Genomic DNA, 23,618 nt, shown 5'->3' with positions numbered 1-23,618 from the left:
CCCCCAACCCCCTCAGCCGTCTGCGCCAGCGACGGACCTGTCCCTGTGCACTGTCAGCACCTCTCGCCGTCAGCACCCGGTGGGATACCGCCGCGCTGACAGCATCCGGAGGTCAGCGCACTGTCAGCACCCGGAGAGAGATCAGCGCACTGTCAGCACCCGGAGACAAATGGACACACCAGCGAGACGCTCCCGCAAACGTCGAGCTCGCGACGACGTTGACATAAAGGACAGGGCGGTGACGACGTCGCCAGGACAGGACTGGCGACGAGACTACAGATCACTGAGGCCACCGCACTGCGTGGTTCCAGAGAAACGGGCGAACGACGAGCAAAGAACGTCTCCACGGGAGCTCGCATAGCCACCAGTATGCAATGCAGTCCCCTCGAGCGCAGAACATGCTATTTTTCAGACGACAGCCAGAGGCAACAAGTTAGGGACAGCAGACTACACGGTTCTGCGACTGTTGGCGATCCCGACAACATTGGCCACCACACCAACGACAACGTGTTCGTTCGCCCTCGGCTCTGGCGCCGGAAGCGCGCACGTCGCCGGGTCGTGACCTGCGGGCGGCCCATCTAACCACAAACGGCCCGGCGAGGCCTTCTAACGGGCGTGCGTCACCACGCCACCCTTCCGCAGTTACCCACCGAAACAAGCACCAGCGCCCACCCAATCCACACGTGTTCGTCCCCATCCTCCCCACGCCACAACCCACCGGCAGCTGCACGCTCTCAAAAGTCGTAGCGAGGGGCCAGCGGCAGGCCGGGTCCAGCTGGCAGCCGGGCGCGGCCCGGCGCGCGGTACCGGACACGCGGCCACCGCAGGTGACGCTGGCCCCGGCGCGGCCCGGCGCGCGGTACCGGACGCGCGGCCACCGCAGGTGACGCTGGCCCCGGCCCTGGCCCCGGCGCGGCCCGGCGCGCGGTACCGGACACGCGGCCGCCGCAGGTGACGCTGGCCCCGGCCCTGGCCCCGGCGCGGCCCGGCGCGCGGTACCGGACACGCGGCCACCGCAGGTGACGCTGGTCCCGGCCCCGGCGCGGCCGCTGGCCCCGGCCTCCGGCCGCCGAATCGCGTTTGAAGTAGAGCGGCCGATCTCGCGACGGCAGCTGGCGGCGCGCTGCACGCCGCTGCCGTCGCGGCGGTGAGTTGATCACACCGAGGAGGCAGCGGACGACGCGCTGCACGCCGCTGCCGTCGCGGCGGTGAGCTGAGCACACCGAGAAGCGCAAACGGCGCGCGACGGCGCAGCCGGGCGAACGGTCGATAAACCGGCGCTTAACGAACTGTGCTCAGACGCGCTGACGTTTAAACGCGGACAGAACGATGTCACGAGAAACTTGGCCGACAGGGTGTGGAAACGCGGATATGGACTGAAGCCAAAGCCGTGAAAAAAACACGACTTGGATGTCAGAACAGACTCCAACAAGACATAAACGGTGTGAAATGTACAAGGTGCCCAGACACATTGACCAGGCATCAATGCCGTTTATTAACACATCAGTTCCACGCTGGTTATAGCGGACAAGAACACGACGCTCCGCAGCCTAAAACAGCGTTATAAAAAAATAAGCTCTGCTATCCGTTCGGATCTTCAAATATCAGGCAAGCTATCAGAAGCTCGGCGGCGCACATGAGTCAAACGGCTGACCAAGCCGGTCATCATCTGCCCTGGGGCGGGACGGGCTACCTCGCTATCACGGAAGTCGGCCACCGGACCACACGGGGTCACGCTCGGCCATTTTTTGAGTCACTGCCGGCAACAAAGGCACGCACAGCGCTCGGCTATCCCTCAATTATGCGCGATTATGCCGACCCATGGGCGGCGTTTCCGGTGCCCGGGGCAGAAGAGGCGCAGCCGGCTCCCGGTCGGCCGGTCACGTGCCGTCCCGACGCCAGCTGACTGCGCCGAAGACCGGCCGCGGCCCGGGCGGCGGCAAGGGGTGTGGGGGTGCGGGGGGAGGGGGGACCGGCACTGACGAGTGACTAGCCCGCCGGACCGGGCGCCCGGGCGGCCGCGGCCACCGCAGCGGTCGGGGCGGTCACCCGGAAGCACCGCGATCGGTGACACGGCGACGCCTCAGTCCACCAGCGTGCAAACGGCCGCCCGCACCGGCACGTCCAGCGAGTACTTGGCCTTCTCGCGCGAGAGCGCCTTGTGCCGCTCGAACGACAGCTTGTCCGTCTCGGGCCGGTCTGCCCAGTGCAGCACGATCTCCTGGTCGCACGGACACGAGCGCACGAACGCCGGCTCCGAGTAGGCGCAGTGCATGTAGCGCCAGAAGTGCGCCAGCTCCACGCCGATGGTGTAGCCTTTCATGGCGGCGCAGGCGACGCGCAGGTGCTGGAGCTTGGGCATCAACTCGCAGTCGAGCTGCGTCAGCCGCGCGCCGCACAGGAACGGACCGGGCGCCTCCGCCAGGAAGGCGTCCAGCTTGCGCAGCTCGGCCTCCAGGTGGCTGGGGTCGCGGCTCACCGCCTTCATGTAGAAGCAAAAGCGAGAGAAGACGCCGGCCGTGGCCAGCTCAGCCTGCGGGCACACGTAGGCCAGGCCGGCGCCCGGGAACGCCTGCTGCAGGTACAGCGCGATGTCGTCGGCGTTGTCGAGCGCCACCTGGCCGCACACCACCGCCGGCACGTGCTTGAGGCCGAGCCGCGCGAACGCCTCAGGCGGCCGCACCACCGACACGGGCACCGGGTCACCGCAGGTCAGCAAGCCCGCCGCCTCAGCCGCCAGCACCGCCATGTGCACCGCCTGGCTGAAGGGGCAGGCGCCCGGCCGTCGCCCGTCAGCGCCCGCCTTCACGTACACCGTCATCGCCGGCAGCGCCGCGGAGCCCATGGCGTCGCTCGGCCGCCGGCGGCCCACTGACCGGCTGCGCTGGCGGCGCCGTCGGTCGACGCCAGCCGGCGTTTATTTACACTGCCTGAAATACGGCGCTGGCGGCGGCGCGGTGCCGGTGCCGGTGCCGCCCTCTGCCGCGCGCGTCCCCCGACTGCGGCCGGCGGGCGGCGGCGCCAGCGACCGGCGCACGGGCGGCGCCAGCGGCCGTCCCCCAGCGCCGGGCCGGCCGCCGCCGGCGCCCAGCCAGTGCTCGCCCCGCTATATTTGGCGGACGGCGGCGCCGACATACCGGCGGCGGCGCACGGGCTGACGGGCCGACAGAGCCGGGATGCGCCTCGGCCCGCGCCGCTGGGAGTCTCCGCTGTCCGGCACGCTGACGGACCGGTACTGCCGACACACCGGCACGCATCGCGCACCGTCCCCCGTAGGGCTGAGGCCACGCTGCGCCGGTCTGAATTATAATGAGTCAGTTCTTAAGAGAACCAGTGTGATTCACACGGCGATGTTCTGTTTTCGTTGGACTTGCGCCTCGACTTTGGCTGGCATCGAGTAACTCGCCGCACATGCTACCGCCGTTTCAACCCAGTGTTGGTGGTGTCTCGGACCTTGATGCTCCCAACAGCCCAGCCAGACCAGGCTCCCGAACACACGCAGTTTTTGTCCAGTGAGCCTTTCTTTTTCGGGGTGCTTTCAGGATTGCGGCGCTTCAATAAATCAGTGTCTGAATATAGAAGTGGAACAGGCTGTTCTGAGCGAAGCTCAACAACTGTTTACCGGCGAACGCATTTGATACAACCCTGCCTCTGCGCCATGAATGACGAGGCGGGACACACAGCAAACACCGGGACCTATCCTCTGTACACTGAATGAGCGGTACGCCGGACACGTGCCGGGGGCCCCATCTCTCACTCTCTGCATACACCGCCAAAGCTACACGCCCAACACACGACGGAGCATCCGCTTCTTCCTCGCTTTATGCGCTGCGGATGGGTGCGGCCGACGCAAGTCAGTGTTCCTCTCCGCCTCCCCGTGCGGGCGCACTGCCGAAGCGGCACACCCCAGGCGTCTGCGCCGGGACCCACCTCCGCACGGACACTGGAGAGGCAGAGCACCCTATACGCACGTCTGGACCCATCTCTCGCTCTATGCGCACGGACCTACACGTGCTTCCCGACATACGCCCGCAGCCCACTCCCCCGTATCCCTCGCTACGATGACGAAGCAGCACAGCCGTCACACGACATGACCCGGCTCTCTCCATCTCTGTACGGACGGCTGGCGGCTGGCGATGCTGCAGCCGTTCGGCATCCGCCTAACGCTGACACGGTAGCGGGGCGTAACGCCGAACCAAGTACCAGATGCCGTGCAAGGAAACGAACACACGAGCAACACACGAAGTCCTAACGAAGCCGTCTTCGTACTGAGATATGCCTATGTTAAACCTTGAACACGTGCTTCGCATCTTCTGTTTGCTATACAACGTAGTATTTGGGCCTGAGTAGGTGCACCGACGTGGCGTGGCTGAGTTGGATGCCATTTAAGCCGCTCATTTCGACATCCTGCTCGCTTTCGAACGAAGCGGAGCCACGTTGCAAAGTCACGTGGTGTACATGCATCGTTGTTCTATTTATGTCACATGATCGCTGCGATGCACTGCCGGCTGTCCGGCACGCCTGGCATCCACAAGAGGGGCGTCCGCATACCAACCATGGAAACATGGCGGGGCTGGGGCAGGACCGGCAGCCGCGGCGGCCAGCTGTCATATACATTACATACGGCGGAATAAAGAGGAGAACAGATCGCGCACGCCGATTTAAGAAGTACACACGCGTGTTACACCTACTTTACTTTGAGAACATTTGAGTCGCGAACATAATTCAGTGCATTCATTTGTATGTTTTGATGGAATGATGACTTCAAGGTTTCGATAATGACTTCATGATCCACTTTCTGATTTTCAAGCTTTGATTCCTCCGATGTGAGGACTTGATTCCTCAAGAACGTCATTCCAGTCAAGAGGTTTTAGGACCATATGTGCCAAAAATTCCTCCTTTGTGACGTTCTTGCACCCATGCCACGAGGCAGCATTTTGACGAAAACTTCTATATGTATTTCGAAAGTAACTTTAAACACTTTTCGGAATCGGACCACTCTAAGAATTTCGGAACGGTAGTGGGCGGCCCGTTTGCACCTCTGTGCCAAAAGCTTAGGGCCATCGCCTGCCAAACAGTACTCTGTACTTGTAGTATCATACATCGGCGCTAGATGTCTCCATTTCAATGCACGTGCTTGAGTTCGCTTACCACTTCAGCTGCTCACAACTGTTGCAAATACAACAAAAACGGCCTGCCGCACAACCAGAATTGCTTTTAAGAGGGAGGAAATGCAGCACAGCTGATCTACTTATATCTCGAGTCGAAAAGTACAAATAGCCTGTGCAAGGCTCCAGAATAGGCGGAGGGAAGGGCGTGTCTCCATGGCTGCGCCTCTGCACCCACAGGACAGGAGAGTTTCAAAATCAGATGTTCACCAGTGCGTCTAACAAAAAATGAATCCGTGCCACACAAATATGGTACCCTCAGTTGTCACACTAAAACACAAAGACTACTTCGTCATCCTAGTGATTTGTAAGAAAAAATTGATCGGCCTCCGTTACCGCACAAGATCAAAGTGGCTTTTGCGCGTTCTCATTTCGCCGTGGGCGCGCCGTTGCCGATGCCCCTCGTCGACACATCCGCGGCCGGCGGCCCTGGTGACGGCCGTCCGGAGCGGGGCCGACGGTCTGCGGTCTGCGGCGGCGCCGCCCTCGTCGCCGGGCCCAGCTGCGGCCACAGCTGCGGCCAATAACGCCGCCGGCGGCCGGCCGACCGGTCAGCGGCGCCGGCGACCGGCCCCGGCCACGCTGATAGGTCACCGGGAGACCATGGCCCCGGCTAAAACACGGCCACCAGGCCAGGTCCGAGAGAGCAAGGCAGCGGGGAGGCCGATTCCACCGGACGGCTGCCTGTGCACGGACACGGGCACGGCACAGGTGGCCGGCATATGTCACCCGCGCGGCTCCACACACAGACAGCTGACGCCGAAGCCCGACATTCCACACCTGACACCACGTTTTGCAGTCGACATCCGCGTCAGATTGGCCGGGGTGGAACGGCTGTCCGGATCGACCCGACTTGCCCATGTTCAGAAATGTTCCGGACAACCGAAACGGGTGTGGTTTGTGCGGACTGACTCACCGAACAGACTGCGCGCTGGTGTCAAAGTCGTAACCTTCGCTTTCTCAAGCACTTTCTGTCCCTTCTTCCTCATTCCAGCTTCATTCTGCCTCTCCACGCTAGGCCGCTTATCCGGCCTATCCCCATGCACCGGCCACGAGTGGGCTGAAGTGCCTTCAGACGGGCGTCCTGCCCGCGCGCTAGGGCGTGACCTATAGAGGCGTGCCGGCCAAGTCCCGGTAGCGCGGGATTCTCGTGCGCATATAGCGTGCTCCAACACCATCCACTATACCTCGTCTCATAGCCCCAATTAACCGCTGCTGACCGAAATGGTTATTGCCCAAAAACATACTGATGATCTGACACTTCCAGTTACACCACATCTTGCGATAATCCTGTCGCCGGCGCCTCTCCCGGTTGGTTTTCATCAACTGGCGCCAGCCGACAGAAGAGGTCACCGGACGTCCGTCAAAGTCGGGCCCTCCAACACCGCCGACGAAAGACAGGCCGTCCTCGCATTCTCCCACGGCTGGCGCCGCCCCCGCCGGCAGCGCGGCGCGCTCAGGTGGGCCAGCGACGGCGACGGAGACGGCGGCGACAGCAGGCGGCCGGCAGCACACGTGTCCGGACGCGACAGGAGACTGGCCACCGGCTAGGTCAGCTGGGTGGCGCCCGGTCAGGTTTGGCTCATCTGGTCCAACGGACGGGGACCGATGGCAGTCCTTCGACGTGGGTCGGGGGAGGGAGGGGGGGGGAGGGGAAGCTGCACTTTGGAACGACCTTACCCAAACTCGCACAGCAAAGTTACTATACAGTGAAGGCAGTCTGCAATGATACCATCTGAAGGACGATCGCACATGCCAGCTTCTTCATTATCACGAGAATGAAGCGCGCGGTTCCCACACTAACTCAGCCCGTGGGCGCCGGCAAATACAGACTGGCTACGGAATGCCAGGCTTCGCCCCCGCGCGGCCCCAGTCCGGCCCGCGATGCCGCGAAGGATAGGAGTCTCCGGAAGCTTGCAGTGGACACGTGCTCGCCCTAAATACAGACCGGCTACGGAATACCAGGCTTCGCCCCCGCGCGGCCCCAGTCCGGCCCGCGATACCGCGAAGGATAGGAGTCTCCGGAAGCTTGCAGTGGACACGTGCTCGCCCTAAATCTACGGGCGTTTGCAGACATAACAAACACGACTCAGACGCCGCGTAGCGAGTTCTCGCCTCATAATGAGTCAAGGGCCATGACCTCCGGAAGGGGCGAAGTCCGGACGGGGCATCTGGTCTCGCTCCGATGGGGCCCGGTCTGGCCCGTCTCGCTCAGCACCGCAGTATGTCCGCTCATCGCGCTCCACAGCACAAGACAGTAGTTATATATGTATTTTTTTTGCTTTCGAACTGTTTCATGTTCGATCTTCAGCTACTTATCTCAACTCACAAAAAATCATTGGATGTTGCCCGTTTTTCTCGAAATGACCTATATAAACACATACTTTAATAAAACCTGCTCTTAGTCTGCTGGCGCCTTTGGCAGCTCCAATCGGTGCTCTTATACTGGCGGGCTTCCTGTGTATTTTTGTGATGGGATGCATCTGGCGAGACCTTGTTTCAACCACCCGGAGCCTCCTGTCCACCAAAAGGGACTCGTATAGGTCAATGGTCATCCAGGGCCTCGTACGGGGTCGAGATTGTCTCCTGTGCGTCTTAATGTCCCTCCTTTTAATTCGCTGGAAGTCTGCCTCGGTCATCTAAGGCCCCTTGTCGATATCATGAGGCCTCCTGGTATTCCAAAGGGTGAGGGAGGGGGCTGAAATGGTGGAAGAATTGAAAACCGACCGAGTTTTTGTGCTCGTGACAAGAAACAAGTGTAATACAGTCCGGACCAATAACCACATCCAGAATATCCACCTCTGCCGCACGAAATGTCTGCTGACGTCAAGCACCAATTGATGGCAAATATTACTTGCAAACAAAGCCTAGCGTCTCCTTGGCGCTTTGCAGTACATGCGTAATCACATGAGTATGCAGGTAGCGCACGTCAACAATTCTACCCCGATTGAAAACGTAGGTAGCTCGCGTCGGAATGCTCCGCATCCTCAGTTCGCCGCTTCAACTGCTAACAGCGCTGCTTCCGGTCGCCTTCGAGATAAGAGCTACCGGTGTGCGCAGCCCTGCCGGCTACCACCGATCACAAAACTGACGTCACGTGATCTGGTCACCCGAGCCGCCCGGGCCGTGTCAGCGTTGGCGTTCACATCTCACGTTACCCGGGGACTTCCCCAGCCACGCCCAGCCGTGGGCAGCGACAACAGCGCCGCGGTGCGACCGTGCGCTGTGCTGTCAGGTCACGCTGGCCCGGTCCCTGTGGCCGAAGACCGGCTCCCTGACGCAGGACCATCCAGGCTCACATCCAGCTCACGGTCATTGGACCACGTCCGTCTGATGCCCCCCCCCCCCCCCCACCGGCTTGAGGTCACGCTGGCCCGGTCCCCGTGACCGTGACTCAGCGGCGTTACCCTCCCCCCCCCCCTCCGGGGCCGCGGCCGCCGCGTCCGGCCGCCGTGCCACTGACCGTTGTGCAGGACGCGCACTTTGTGCCGGTGCGCGTGGCACACGATCTGCGGATCGAAGAAGTCGAACAGCACGATGGCAGTCAGCTTGTCCCAGTCGAACGTCGCCCACGTCTTCTCGGTGGTGTTAAGCACGAACGCAAACACCTGGCGACAACGGGCGGAGGATCAGTATTAGACGAGTAGTTTTTGGTTTGGGTTTAGGTTAGATTCCAACCACGAATGACCATTTAAGAGGCATGGGATTTTAAAAAAGGTAAGAGGTGGGGTAGTACTGCAGCCATCGTAGGGGTACTCCGCCGACGACCTCCGCACAGAGACCGTCTTCGGGGTTGGGGTAGACAGTCGGGCGGACTTCCGCCGGCTCGACACTAAGCCGGCTCACAGCCGACCGCAGCTCGGCACTACGCCGGCTCACAGCTGACCGCCAGCTCGACACTAGGCCGGCTCACAGCTGACCACAGCTCGGCACTAAGCCGACTCACAACTGACCACAGCTCGGCACTAGGTCGGCTCACAGCTGACCGCAGCTCGGTTCTCAGCCGACTCACAACTGACCACAGCTCGGCACTAGGCCGGCTCACAGCTGACAACAGCTCGGCACTAAGCCGACTCACAGCTGACCACAGCTCGGCACTAGGCCGGCTCACAGCTGACAACAGCTCGGCACTAAGCCGACTCACAACTGACCACAGCTCGGCACTAGGCCGGCTCACAGCTGACCACAGCTCGGTACTACGCCAGCTCACAGCTGACCGCAGTTCGGCACTAAGCTGGCTAACAGCTGACCGCAGCTCGGCACTAGATCGGCTCACAGCTGACCGCAGCACGGCACTAAGCTGACTCACAGCTGACCACAGCTCGGCACCAAGTCGGCTCACAGCTGATCGCGACTCACCCCGGTGGCATGGACAGCGTTGGAGGATTCAGGATGAAACGGTTGGCGGGAACAGCAGGACAGCCGATGTCCAGCGGCAGGGCTGAACAGGTGTATTTCAATAAAAAACACAAAGATAAAGGACTGCTACGTTTTTGAGGACTGGACCAAACAAAACTACGATAATTTTTCAGAAAACTAACGACACTGCTGCTACATCTGCCAAGCCGCGTCCCCAACCAAAGATAAAAAACAACTCCTTTGGGGACGTTTTTCAGTGTCACAAAAAAGCAGCAAAAAAAAGGCATGCGAGCGTTCAAAGCTCCACCGCCTGCGCCACTGTTTTCTATCTCGAGTGTCTAGCCACATATGTTGGCGCCTGTTTATGCCATTAGACGCACGCCACGTGCCGCACAGGCAGGCGTGTGACGACAACCGGGCCCAGTCTCGTCGAGCTGTCAGCACCGATAGCACTGTAGTTCTGCCAGTGCAGCCCGTTGACACCGGTGGGCTGACCTGCCACATCGTCCGCCATTTCTCCAGACTGCACGTGGTCTTGGCATTCAGCGCAGGACAGATGAGAGCTGACCTAATGCGCCGACTGGTGTGCACTGACTCTTAACACGCGCCCGGATGGCCGCTTAGACGCCCTTCGCTTGGGTGGGAGTCAATTTGACCCCCTGAGATCTCAGGAATTAAGAAGGCTAGGAACACCAAATGCACAAGGCGTGTGTGCCTGCACGCTAACTCACGTAGGTCCAATTTTGAGGATCCTAGGTCCTGACCTTCGGATAAAATAAGATCAAACAAGGTCAAACTCCAAGTTGGTCTCCAAAGTGTTCCCAGAACCTAGGTACCTGTTCTAAGCAAAAGTTCACGTGGCCATTTCGGTTCGGTGACTTTGTTTGACTTTTTGAAGGTCATGGTGACCAAAATCATAGAAGACTGCTTCAATTTTGCATTTGAATAAGCGACAAAGATTATGCAAGGCAGTATGTTCCTAAAAACGAAACGTTGGCTTGCGTAAATTTTGGTCAGTGACCGATTCAGACCTTTAAGAAGCCCATGAAAGGTGTCTTATGCGGTTCCTGTTATAAATAAATTGAAAATGAACACCAGAAACTACCCCATAACACAAGCCCTAGAGAAATATAACAGGTTCGTTTTGACCTTGGTCTGGCCTTCATACCTGACCCTAGGTCAATGGAATTTGGTCATTTAATTGTGTGTTCCAAGAAAGTATTTCAGAGATGTACGGCTTTGCCTAACAATCGGTTGTTCCATAATATTTAACGATTCCTAAAAAGTGGCTTCGTTGAATCCACAGCCTGACTTTGACCTGCCGTATGTCAGCGACTTTACAAGCTACATCTAATTTTTTATATCATACGATTCAATATTCAATTTTCTACACCTATGCAAAATTTGGCGCGGCCACGCCACGCCGTTCGCAAAGCACTTCGGGGAAAACCTCAAGGAGAAGGGGCAATTTGATTGCCCACCCGAGCGCGTGTTAACACGGCCCGTGTAGCCGGTTGAACATCCTTCGCTCGGATGGGGGTGAGACAATTTGGCCCCCTGATATCTCTAAACTAAGCGAGCTAGTTACACCACATTTACAGGCCGTGTTTGCTTGTATGTTAGCTTTCATGTGTCAAAATTTGAGGTTCCTAGGTTATGATCTTCGGATCAAATAAGGCCAAACAAGGTCGAAGTCCAGACTAGTGTCCAATGTACCCCAGGCCTTCTCATGCAGCCGCCGTGAACTTAGAAACCTGTTTTAAGCAAAAGCTCACTGGTGTTTATTTAAGGTCAGTGACCTTGTTTGCCCTTAAGACGGTCATTGTAACAAAAATCATACCAGAGTGTTTTGGTTTCTGCATTTCAATACCCATCAAGAATTACGCTACGCGGTAGGTTCCTAGCAACAAAATGTTGACCTTGGTCATTTTAGGTCAATGACCTATTCTGACTTTTAAGAAGTCAATGAAAGATTATAATGCAGTCGTTATTATCAACATATTGCAAATGGGCATCAGAGACTACTTAATACAGCATGCTCTTGAATAAAAAACAGGTTGCTTTTGACCTTTGTTTCAGCTTCCTACATAGCCCTAGATCAATGGACTTTGTGAATTGTGTTACAAACTGTTGTGTTGCCTAAGAGACAATTCCAGAGATACGCTTCGTCATTGCGTCACATATCGGCAGCGCCACGTTTGCTCAGAACACGGACAGCTGCGCGTGGGTTTAACCACCGCATGGCGGGGGAGAAGAGACTAGGGACTGTTGTCATTGGGGCTTTACGACGCACTCAGCTGCTGCGGCTATATGCGTCGCCTGCCTCTCACCCTAGCAGGACGGGCGAGCACCACAGGAAATAGAACCTCGTACCTCTGGCTTCCCAGACGCGCCGCGTTACACGTTAGACGCGTTAACCACCACGCTACTGACACCCTGAGTGAAGACTAAGCTCTTCCAATTTCTCTAACATGGGCCTTGGCCAAATGTTGCTAGTAGCATGTACGTTCGCAGGTGTGGTGAGAGACGTTCATTTTTTTATTTTGCTTTCGTAAAATGAAAAATGAGTACCGCAGCATTTTTAAAGGGAGTTTCTCACCTTTCGTACTTTTAAATCATAGTGACATCAGACGCGTATGATTTCATTAGTAATGCCAGTTTTCTCGAAATCCATTTGAATAGCTCAGAATTTTGATTTGAAGTAGCTGACCCCGCGGGAGGAATCTCATTTGACTCCCTGCTCGCCACCATGAAAATAAGACATCTCATTTGTCTTACTTTTCCTACGTCTGTGACCTGTAACGTTTATATCACACTTCGGTGCCAAAATGCTTCTGTCAAAAATGCTACGAAAGCTTGAAACAATCTCTCAGCGAAGCAAAAATATGCGAACATGACGTTATTATCCCGCGAATTCAACGAAACGTTGCACTATGGCTTTGACTCCTACCCTGTTGCGTTTACCGCAGTGGCTCTTTTCGAAGCGTGCTTTGGCTTTGGGAGTGGAGGCGTCACATGATCCATCAGGAGCCTGGTTCAAACTTCAACCAATGCGCTTCTCAGTAACAGGTCCCTGGCCACTTGGCAAATCATTACCGTTCGTTAACTGGCACCAGTACAGGTACGCAGGGTGGTTGTCACGGCAACGGTGATCGTGACTACAGGGAAGAGAAAGCGTTGACAGCGTAATTTAAGTAACAAAGGGACACTACCCAGTGTTTTTATGAGACGTATGAGATCCGGAGGTTTCATTAGGGTTTGCTTTTAACATATGCCCCAAAGGTGGAGCACTCTCTTGAAACGGGGAATATGTGAATATCCTCTGTTGAGTCCGATTTAAAAACGCCATGTGAGGCAAGCCTGATTCGCATGAAGCATGCCCTTCCATTTTTGGGAGATGGTTACATACATACAGCGGATAGCAAGGCACAGTGAAATAGCAATGCAATCAGCACAATGTTTTACAATCATCGTTCATTAATCATCGCAAAATGACTATCTCATGGCATAACCACATTTAGGTTAGAATTCATTCGCTTACAAACCCTTCAGGAATGTCGTGTCGAATTCCTGCCAAACCCTCGCATAACATGTGTGAACAGTGTGTCCGAACGCTGAAACATGAGTCAGCCCGCTGTAAGCCCCATATCTACAACAGCTGATAGCGGCGTCATAACATGATACGCGTCCGCCAACACGGCAGGACGGACTGCAAACTCAAGTGGCGCGCTGGGCATGTTGACGCGCATCGTGCCGGCCTTTGCCCGATTCATCGCGGAAGACCAGGACCACTTCCGCACGCTCCCCCCCCCCCCCCACATCCCTGCCTCGGACACCAGACACCCGCTGGAGCCCCTCCTACCCCGGAGTCAAGCCGCCGGGGTGGCCAACGGGTTATTCCCCCGACGCCAGGCCACAGCCGCGCCCACGTGACCGACGGCTAAAGGACGGCAGTAGCCGTGGGACATGATTACATACATACAGCGGGCTTTCATATGGGGCAGGCATTCCCGTGTTGCGACGATACCCCAGAGACCATGTCAGAGTCAAACCACTGACACGTTCTCAGCTCCATCGCCACGTCAGCCCCACGTGGCGGAGCTGGCCCGTGTTGGTCACCTGGGGCGTCGTCAACTCCTCGAGATCACGTGGTCTCAGCACCGCCGTGACGTCAGCATCACGTGGCCAGCATAGTTCCAACCTCACCGTCACGTGCCGCGTCGCGCGCCACGACGAGCGGGCAGACGCAGCTGACGGACTTGGGACTGACCTCGCTCGGCTCCGCTTTAGGCTGGGTTACCGGCTGACACCACTAGGCCAGCAAGCAGACGCAGCTGGCCGACTCGGGACTGACCCCGCTCAGCCCCACTTCAGGCTGGGTCACCGGCTGACATCACTCGGCTCAGCGAGCAGACGCAGCTGGCCGACTCGGGACTGACCTCGCTCAGCTCCACTTTAGGCTGGGTCACCGGCTGACACCACTCGGCCAGCGAGCAGACACAGCGGGCCGTCTGAGCCGGAGGCGGCGGCGGCGGCAGCGGCGACGGCGCGACACCGTCGTCTCGGCTGAAGAAGTAGATGCCGGCGGCAGGGCGCAGGCAGCTCAGCGCCAGCACCAGCACCAGCACCGGCAGCGTCCGGCCCCGCGCCGTCATCGCCCCTGGCGAACGAAAAATGCGCGATTAGGCAACTCTGGCAATGCGCACCATGCCTTAGATACAACGGCTAGAGAAAGGCCATTCGCAAACATCAATGGTTCACAAAAACGCGATAGAGTGTTTCCTCCAGATTGCTGGCGTCTATGATCACAAAACAATGATTCAGTGACGATAGCTATCGTCAAAGCAGCGGTCCGACTTACCCACCACCTCTTCGTCATTTTCCTGTCTGCTTAAGCAAGCAAGGTACTAGACTACCAAAGTACAAATATACCGTAAGTACATACAGTGTTTGAGTGGGTTGCTGTCCGGCAACTTAGGCATCGTACTCTATCTTCCGTCCTGAACGCCTTTACCGACCATAATTCCTTCTGGCCAGAGCTTTGAGCTGTTTTTTTCTTCGACGGGAGGCATAAGTCATCGTCATGAAGGACCGGCTTCTGATGGTTATCTCATCCCCGAGAAATTACACTGTTTACGTTCGTTGATGACTCTGTCAATGGCTTCCCCCGCCCTTGACAGCCAAGGTCAACATCTGGTCATGCAGTCAACGTCTGGCGATGACGTCAGTGCAGTGGTGTAGCCAAGATTTCGCCCAGCAAGGGGCCAGGTCGGGCATGTAGGGATCTTTTTCGTCATTGCGGTCTCCCTGTTGCTGGATTTTGAAGATATTTTTAAGCTCGGACTGCTAATTTGATGTTTCGGGAAGCTGTCTTTACGTTTTATAAATCCTTTCAAAGGTTCTAAACTACCAAAAAGTAGTGGGAGCTCAGGCCCAAAACAGGCACCACATCTCCACGGAAGGGGGGGGGGGGGAGAGATTAAACCCCAAGAACTGCGCTAGCCGCGCCACTGCATCAGAGAACACCAGCAGCCCATATTTCCAGCCCAGACATTTGACTACATGTTGCACGGTAACAAGCCGGCTTCATGTGCAATGACGCGTCTCATGGTCCGCAGCCATACAGTGGATTGTAAGTAAGTCATATGCTTTCATGTAACGCGAATGTTGCTTAACATACTCCACGGTTGTTCTTTGTAACGTAGCTTGCATGCGCTCGCAGTGCTCTCTTGTACCCAAGGAGATGTGCTCTGCTGCCACGATGCATATCATGTGAAGAAGACACCTTTTCTAAAAAAAATCCTGCCACGAATTCGGACGCCAGTTTTATCCTGTAATTGCTCACATGTAAGACACTGGGTCACAGGAAGTGATGGTAATGAGCATTGGCTCTACAGACCTGGTTGCACCCGATGGGCTTTCGGCATCCTGAGGTCAATTGATATGCCGCTCGCGCGCCGCGCTCGCAGACTTAAACTCCGTCCCCCCCCCCCCTGTTAAGTGACCTGCAAGCTTTGCGAGGGCGCCCTGCCGACTGGTCCGCCCGAAATTTTATTCACGAGGTCGGTCCGCCACATGTTTCGCGAACGGTTGTACGTCAGCTGGTTTGTCAGCGTCTTAGAAAACTTCGTCACTTTGGTTTAATAAAGTTCCCTACACGGTGGCACGGAAAGAATCCAGGGGGTTTGGGACGGGGGGTAAGGAGCACGACAGCTATGGAGGAGACGCCACAGGTCTTTCAGGTGTTGACAAATGGAGGATAAGGGACTTGGGACATGCGGCGACTTGATCAGGACTTGCGGCGATCGTGATGCCATTGGCCTTTGCGTGTGGGTGCAGCTGCGCTCTATCTGCGCGTGTTGCAGTTGCTCCTGACCGTGCGCATCACGCGCAGGTACCTTGGTAGGGAGTGCAATCTCGTGAGGTTTTCTCCACCAATCATCATTCGCACGCAGCAGCAGCACACGCAGCATATGCACAGGACCCTGATCAAAACAATGATGCAAAGAAACGAATGGGCGAGAGCCTTGCGCAGACGACTAATGCAATATTAGATTTGGCTGAATCGAGAAAATCTCCGGGACCTCACGATACATGACTGGTCAGTGTTTTCAGACGCCCCTGAAACCTATGACGACGATGGAAATTCGCTTTTTGAAATGTCTTGTGAACTGCTATGCAAGAGTGATTCGTGGCAAGGACATCATAAGCAGGTTATTGGGACATAGCACTAGGACATCACAAATAGTTTATCTATAGGAAAATTTGGAGCGTGCATTAGGTTTGTGAGGTCTGTTCGAAGACTGATTTCGTGCCGTCGGTGTCCGTAGCGTGAGCACTATAAACATTATGACTGCGTGCTGCCCGACGCATGACTCGAAAAATATGTGTCAATCGTACGGAACATACAACGTAGGTAAGGACAATGTGACAGGACGGAGCTGAAAGTCAGAGTGTGTCCCTGGCGGCCTGCCCAGGACAAGGCCAGCCAGGAACATGTGCCATAACTAGGTCTCGGGGAACTCCCTTGACCACGAACGTTCAAGACGCTCACAACTCCCACAACGATCCGGACTTGTGCTTCACATCAGATTACATTTGGTGTCAGCGGTTTGTCGCTAAGTGATGGACAATTGTGTAATAGGCCAGCTACATTCACATGGGCTGTTCCTCTCAATACGTGAATCCATCGAGTCACACTTTGGCCACTAGGCGGGTTCCATGGCCACTAAACATGTCATGCAAGACGAAGCGGATTTGCTTCTCCCCCACAAAGGCGTGATCATCAGCCGTCAGATTTCCCACAGATATTTGCGGTGTTCAGGGGGTTACCCGGCTTACCAGTTATACCGCGAATGGCCGCGGTTGCAGTCCGGGGAACTCAAATAATGAATTCTTGGTAACGATAAATTGTTCCCACGTCGCCTCGCCAACATTTGGCCCACAAGAATCATTCAGCTTTTGGCCGCATTGTAAGCCAGGCTTGGCAAGCTTTTGCGGGTCGAAATTTTTGACAAGCAAAATGATTCCATTATTTTCGTCTCCAGTCCGTTAAGCCAATAGTTGCGCCTCTAATCCGTAGGGCTCGCCAGACAATGAGGTCCTCGCTAGGTCCCACCGTCCCATTGGAACCACCGGGTATCACTGCGAAAGGATTTGAAGTATATCATTTCCATCTCGCGTCATGTGAGGGCTGCACCCATTTCCCTGGTAAAACAGCCAGTTCTAGTGAAGATCCGTGTTCCAGTAAATGTCTTCAACATGTGATCGTCCACAAGCCGGAACTTCTGTTGCAAAAGGCACCGCAGATCCCCTTGCTGCAGGCCTCCGCAGCACGCCGTCGGACGCAGTGGCCCGGTGGACGCAGAAGATCGAGTCAATGTCGCTGAACATGGCCAACAATTCTTCTGTTGGCATTGCGAGGCCGCGCAGCTAACCAATCTGGTTCAGAGGGGCTCCACGGGCTGCTTCGCCAGCGTATGCGGTCGCCACACCCAGGCTTCTGTGGGACCGCCGTGGACAAGCCGCATTAGAGCTTTTCAAACACGCCTACACACCACCTGCTGTCAGGACTCCGGCGCTGTGGTCCCTAGCCTGTTTTTTTTCTGGTGGCTCTTCTTCCGGTGAAGTGTGCTTTCCAGGTTTTGGGTCTCGACCAGATCCCAAGCAAGAGCTCAGTCCAGTTGTTTTCTACTGACATTGCCACGGTTGCCAGTGTTGTCCGCTTCCTCAGCCTCACTCCGCGGCTGGTCTTGTTGGCGTCATGGCATAGGAGGAACAGAGAAGTCGCATGCAAATACGCTAATGCGCGATATTTCATGACATGACACTCCACACGTCGCGTGAAAGAACACAGTTGGGCAATATTTCTTTTCGACTGCACATCCATTTACATTTGACGCAGTGGTACGATAACGCCGGGACATGAGACGATATTGAAACGAAAAAGGAAAATGCTGAATTGAGTACGAATAATCGGAAAGACCACCCAGTTCTGGTCGTCATTTGTCAGCTTATCAACGGTGTAAAAGTATGCCAAGTCCAATAGAAAAAATTAGACGTTCTCTGTGTTGCTCACGGTTGCAATCCTGAATATGCAGAGATGAGCAGCACCATTTATAGCCCAATCAAATCGACCATTCCCAAACCGCATTGTGAGCAGCATGTACCTCTTAAATCGTGCACGATGATGAGTTGAACAGATTTCAAGCTTTAATGGCAGCACTTAGTTTATGGGCCTATTCAGAAGTACTTCAAAAAGACCTCTTTTGTGCGACGTATAAATGAGTCATTGTGTGTCCAGCTGATGAAAAATCCAAGCTACACAAACCACACACACGTCGTGTTCGACCATCAAGCGGCGGCATCAAATCATCACGGATCCATACCGCATCTGCTCTAAAATTGTAACCCGTTTATAGCATTTGATCGTGTTAAGCTGCAAAAACGTCAATCAAGATCCGACACGCTTGCTGTAAGTTCATGGTAGGTCAGTTCATAAACCATGAATCACTATCGCGCTGAAGTTCCGGTAACCCGTGCGCGAACACCCATCGGGCTCAGAAACTCAACAAAGGTCATGGTACCAAAGGTCAATCTTTTACCATAGTGAGTTTTCTAATAGGCCTTAGTTATGTAATAATAAAGGCCGTAGTGAGTTTTCTTATGACAGCCTCAACTTCTTATTAAATTATCGTATTCTAATGACTCATCAAGAATCTAAAACAAGCTCAGATCCTAAGAAAGCATGAATGTACATGAACCAATCCCTGGGGCCAACCATTTTCTGCCGTGCACCATTTGTGACGTCACTATTGCATGGGTTCCTTGCTTTATCGACGTTGCCAGGTGCTTGCCATTTAGAGTAGATCAAAAGCAAAACAAGATGAGAGTTCACATGCCGAGTTATCGGCCTTCAATGAAGCAGGAGGCGCTGGTCACGCAGCGTTATAGAACAATAAACGTTGGCTGTATTGACAGGACCCGACGTTTCAAGCTATGCTTATGATCACGAGTAGTTTAGACAGCCATTTGTCAGGCGTTTTTTTAGCAACTACTAACGTACCATACTATGGGTATCTTCATTTCTAAGCTGTTATGAAGAAAACCAAGGTCTGCCGCGCTCCCCGCGCTTAACAACGTAAGATATCCCCCATCCTGATCGACGGCGTGATTAGAGCGGGGATTCCAAACCGACGCGAAATTAGAATATGAACACGTATGCAAGCTTCACAGACGTTAGTCCGAGTGCCAGACATCGAGCGTTGGATGCACCTGCAGCGATTCGCCACAAGCATCCTGAAAATCAAGAAAGCCAATCAGTGTGCTTTCCATCCACGCAGGACAATACCGTCATAAACACGGATGTCACCACCATTTTTCAGTCACGTCAGCGGACATTTTCCACTAGAGCGGTCCTGGGGCAAGACATCAAAGCTGCGGGTCTACAGACACATTCAGTTGTCAGAGTTGCCTCCTACGATAGTTCCCGTGAGGGCCGACACTGGGCTCCAGGGCGCCATGAACAGCAGGTTACATCAGCCGATGGGCTGACTGATAGTGGACAGGGCGTCACCACCGAGGAAGCGATAATCCCCCGCGTCCGCCCAAACTGGCCTCGTCCCATTTGCAGCCAATCGTGAGGGGGCTCACCGGAAATGTCCGCCACTATCCGGCCAACTGAGCGTTGAGCAGACTTCTGCTCGGTGTCGCTTCGGTGGAATCGACTCCGAATCTGAACCAAAACGATTGTGACTCAAAGCGACTAAAAATTTGCATAGAATCCGAATTTGACTCCATCACAGTTACACTTGCTGAATCTGATTCTTAAGCCGCATTACGCTTTTACTTTTGAAAACAGAGGGTAGCAAATAACTTAACTACACAATTGCATGCATGTTATGGCATTAGTGACTCCAGAACCAAGTTGTCCCCCTTTCCACGCTGTTAAATTTTGGGAACACGACAACTCTAACCTCCCAACTCACCCCCTGTATCCCCACCAACTGAGAAATCGCCAACGCCACAAATTCCCAACTTCCATTTCGTGCTGGCACATACTAGCTGGTTAGCTCAGTTTGTGTAGTGGAAAGTCAACCAAGAAGCAGCCCGGAGATTTGGTTGAATCACTTTACGAATCGGGGGACTACGCGAATCTATTCGAAAACCGATTTAGCCGAACAACCATTAAAACCAAATCCGAATATGATTCTAACCCAAGCGGAACCAATCCCTGAATCAGACCAGAGTCCGCCGGAGTGAAGCGTGTCTGTTCACGCTCCGGGGCCCTTCCCTCCATCGGGTTCTCTGAAGACGGTGTCTGCCATGAGTCACGGCGCTCCGCGGGCTCGCATCGCATGACATCGGCTCGCACCGGACGACTGAGCCGTCTGGTAGCCGCAGCAAGCCAGGTCAACGCCGCGAGACGACAGACGAGAGCGAAGATGAGAACAAACACACGCCACCGTATCCCCCACCACGCAGGCAAAGGCGTACGCAACGGGTGGGCGCGATGGTCCGGACCTCTCAGTTACTAAGTCAGTGGCCTTTTGTACAGTTGGGACACACATGAACAAGAGTGACCGAACGGTGTAAATTTCGGATTGCTCACTGCAGCACACCAAAGCGTGACACCAGAGGACCCCAAAAAGGACAAGAGGACAGCATGAGTGTTCACATACGGCTACTTCTCCCCAGACGCCCCCGCCAATCCCAGCGAGGCCTCTGGTCGAACCCCTACAAGATCGAATCCGTTCACCCCATACACAAATCATGTGTGCACATCTATCGCATCTCGCACCACATGAGGACGGCAGCTAATCTCTGCTTGGCTGATGGGGTTGGACGGAAGATGAGAGGATAGCGCGACAGACGAGAGGCGGGAGCGAAGGACGAGGGACGAGTCGAAGGGGTCACGGACCACAGACGATGACAAAAACAAGTGGAGGAGAACGAGGTGACTATGGATGAGGTATGAGGGGGGGGGGCGGCGAATGCCGGGGAACATTGCTATGGACGTTTGGGGGGGGGGGGGGGGAGTGGGCGCGTGGGTTTGGACAAGCCCTCTGCACGTCGGCACCGGACCTGCTCCGCTAGGGAAGTCATGTGATCAAACCAGTCACGTTCGCCACTGACAAACGGTCGCACGTGATGAACGTGAGCTGCGAAGGTATGCCGCAGCAGACCTGAAGCTTGGAATGCCTACGGACATTGCCTAAAACCTGCCCCGGACCCCCATGTGAGGCTTCTACCTAACCTGTAATAAATTAAAAAACTGGCAAGAAACACTCCAGAAATCATAAAAACTTGTTTTTTTAAAACTGGTTTCTTCATGAAGTCACGATCCTGAGCTGCGCCACGTGAAATGGCACGCTTCTTGACGGGATGTGATCGCGGGAAGAAAGGTTTTCTCACTTTCGAAACCAGTGGTCGCATTCAAGATGAAAAATGACGACATGTAACGGCGAATCGGTGTACCAACATTCAGTACACCGCTGGATGCGGGCAAACAGGTAGCACACGAGAACTATTATGTTTAAGGCATCGATGTTTCGAGTAGCTTATTGCCGGCAGATCATGGTCCAACAATAATCATTTCATATCGAAACGTCGTGCCCTTAATGTAATAATTTTGGAAGACCTTCTGATGCCTTCCTGTACAATAAAGGTCGGTTCGGCGCAAAAGAGCAGTACATTTTTTAATCACATCAGCAAAAAATGTCTGATCACTAAACATCCAGACATTTAAGCGTTAAACACTACGAATGACTTGAATCTTTCATATTCGTTTAACTCGGGTGCACTGTCTATTGCGTGTTGAATGCGCTTTTTTGCGATCGGGCGCGAAAGAGCTGTGTTTTTTAGTGGAAAACTTTTGTTAAGATGTCGTCATTTCCAGTATCGAGAGATTCACAAACCACCTGTCACAACATGTTTCAAGCAGGGGAGGCGCGGCAGGGGATAAAGGGGGCGGGACTGAGGGTGCACGAGTATGCTCTTGCTCCTCAAAATTTGTAGGGGATGCTTTCGCTAAACTAAATGCTTACGTCGGATACCAAAATTGAGATAAAGCAGGCCCACACCACTGCCCAAATAACATCAGGCTCAAAACACCCTTTTCTCCACTAAGAGACTCATTTTCGAGTACATGAGACAGCGTATAAAATTCGATAGCCCGTGCTCTAGACCAGGAGGCTCAACTTTGTGTTTAAGAGGCCCTTTGCTAACTCGGGAGGCACCCGTCATGAACCAAAAGCCCCTATCCTGGATAAAAAGACGACCTCCATATATAAGGAGGGTCCTTTTCTGGAACAGGAGGTTCCTTTCATGTATCATATGGCTGCAGTTCCGGGTCAGTATGGCCTGTTTAGGACTACCGAGGCGCTTTGCTAGATTCGAAGTTCCCGTTGTTAATCGGAAGGATCCCGCTTCGGATCTCATGATTGTTGTTGTTTTCAACATTTGATAAGGATGTTGCTAAACGTCACATTTTTTGGATCCGTCATTACGTATCATGATAATTACAACATTTTCCAATTCGAGAAGATCCCTGTCCTAATCAGGAGGCCCACGTTATGGATTTTTGTATTGTCAAAATATGCATATATGGCTATTGATGCGTCACATTTTGGCAAACGGGCAAAAGCTCGGTGCCCCCCTTCCCCTTGAATGCGACATTGTCCAGAAGGCCCTAGTGGAAGAGGCCCCATTTTGTCCAGGAGGTCCCCTGGGTAATCCCAACTTCCCCCAACTCAAAATCCGTGCCACCGCTCCTGGTATAAAGTGGTGAATTCCACGCCAATCGTATTTTACCGGATGGGTATTGTTGGATCACAAACGCATGGTGGTGTACCGTGTCGTGTTCGTCGTAATCAGCAGTGTCATACGGGAAGCATCGCGTTCAAAAGCCTATGAATTTTGTCCGCTACCCGGTTCGTCCGAGTCAAGCATCGGCTCTCCATCTAACGAATCGTATCAAAAGACTCAGCATGTCACAGAGCCACCAGCCCTTGCGTTTTCTATCTAAACAAACCATTCCAATTTGTTCATTTCGGTTGGGACATGGACGGACGCATGCCACCACACTTCCGCCAGGATTACTAGAAGCAAAAGTGGGGAGGGGGGGGGGCCGGATCGTCCCAGACATGAGTCACGACACTATACTTCCTGTCCACCAGATGCACAACCGGCGTGCCTTCGCCCGTCACCAACAGCTGATACGATTTTCCTTCCGCAGCTCGAGCTCGTACGAAATGCACACACCCCACTCCCACTCACGCCATACCTTCGTCAGTTGGCAGACGTACCCCTGAACGCGACGCGTCACCACCACACGCCACCCGCACCCCACTCGGCACCCCAACCGGGTCTGGCCGCCAGACACGCTCTGCGCAGCGCGGTACCCGTCCCCCACATAGCAGCCGGCTCCCCCGCTCGTCGGTGCCCCGGGCGCACTAGCAGCTGCGCGCGGTTGTCACTGCGCTGTCATCTAGCGGCCAGCACATATACTATCAGTTATGGCGTTGGTAGTTTGTTACAGGCTACTAGATGTCAGTAGACTGCGGATCTTGCTCCCACACCAGTATCAATTTT

The 23,618-nt window shown here is 54.8% G+C and overlaps 2 protein-coding genes across 2 annotated transcripts in view; both read right to left on the bottom strand.

Annotated features, from left to right (window-relative positions):
• The window catches only part of LOC119111914 (di-N-acetylchitobiase-like), a 31,363-nt gene extending 7,945 nt beyond the window's left edge, over positions 1-23,418 (bottom strand). Inside the window, exons 1-3 of the mRNA XM_037235789.1 lie at positions 23,311-23,418; positions 13,967-14,187; positions 8,632-8,776 (exon numbers count right to left, since the gene is read on the bottom strand). Of these exons, the coding sequence (XP_037091684.1) occupies positions 8,632-8,776; positions 13,967-14,182 (361 nt within the window). The 5' untranslated portion in view covers positions 14,183-14,187; positions 23,311-23,418. The remainder of the gene's footprint in view (positions 1-8,631; positions 8,777-13,966; positions 14,188-23,310) is intronic.
• Positions 1,477-2,935, bottom strand: LOC119111915 (chloride intracellular channel exl-1-like). The gene has a single exon (XM_037235790.1). It carries the CDS (start codon positions 2,843-2,845, stop codon positions 2,084-2,086), a length of 762 nt encoding a protein of 253 aa, XP_037091685.1. The 5' UTR covers positions 2,846-2,935; the 3' UTR covers positions 1,477-2,083.
• Positions 23,419-23,618: the final 200 nt, after the last annotated feature.

This window comes from Pollicipes pollicipes, unplaced genomic scaffold (genome assembly GCF_011947565.3).
Source record: "Pollicipes pollicipes isolate AB1234 unplaced genomic scaffold, Ppol_2.1 Scaffold_7261;HRSCAF=8764_pilon_pilon_pilon, whole genome shotgun sequence".
In the NCBI taxonomy this organism is placed as follows: domain Eukaryota; kingdom Metazoa; phylum Arthropoda; class Thecostraca; order Pollicipedomorpha; family Pollicipedidae; genus Pollicipes; species Pollicipes pollicipes.
The sequence above is the reverse complement of the archived record's forward strand: the minus strand, read 5'-3'. Positions and strand labels throughout refer to the sequence as shown.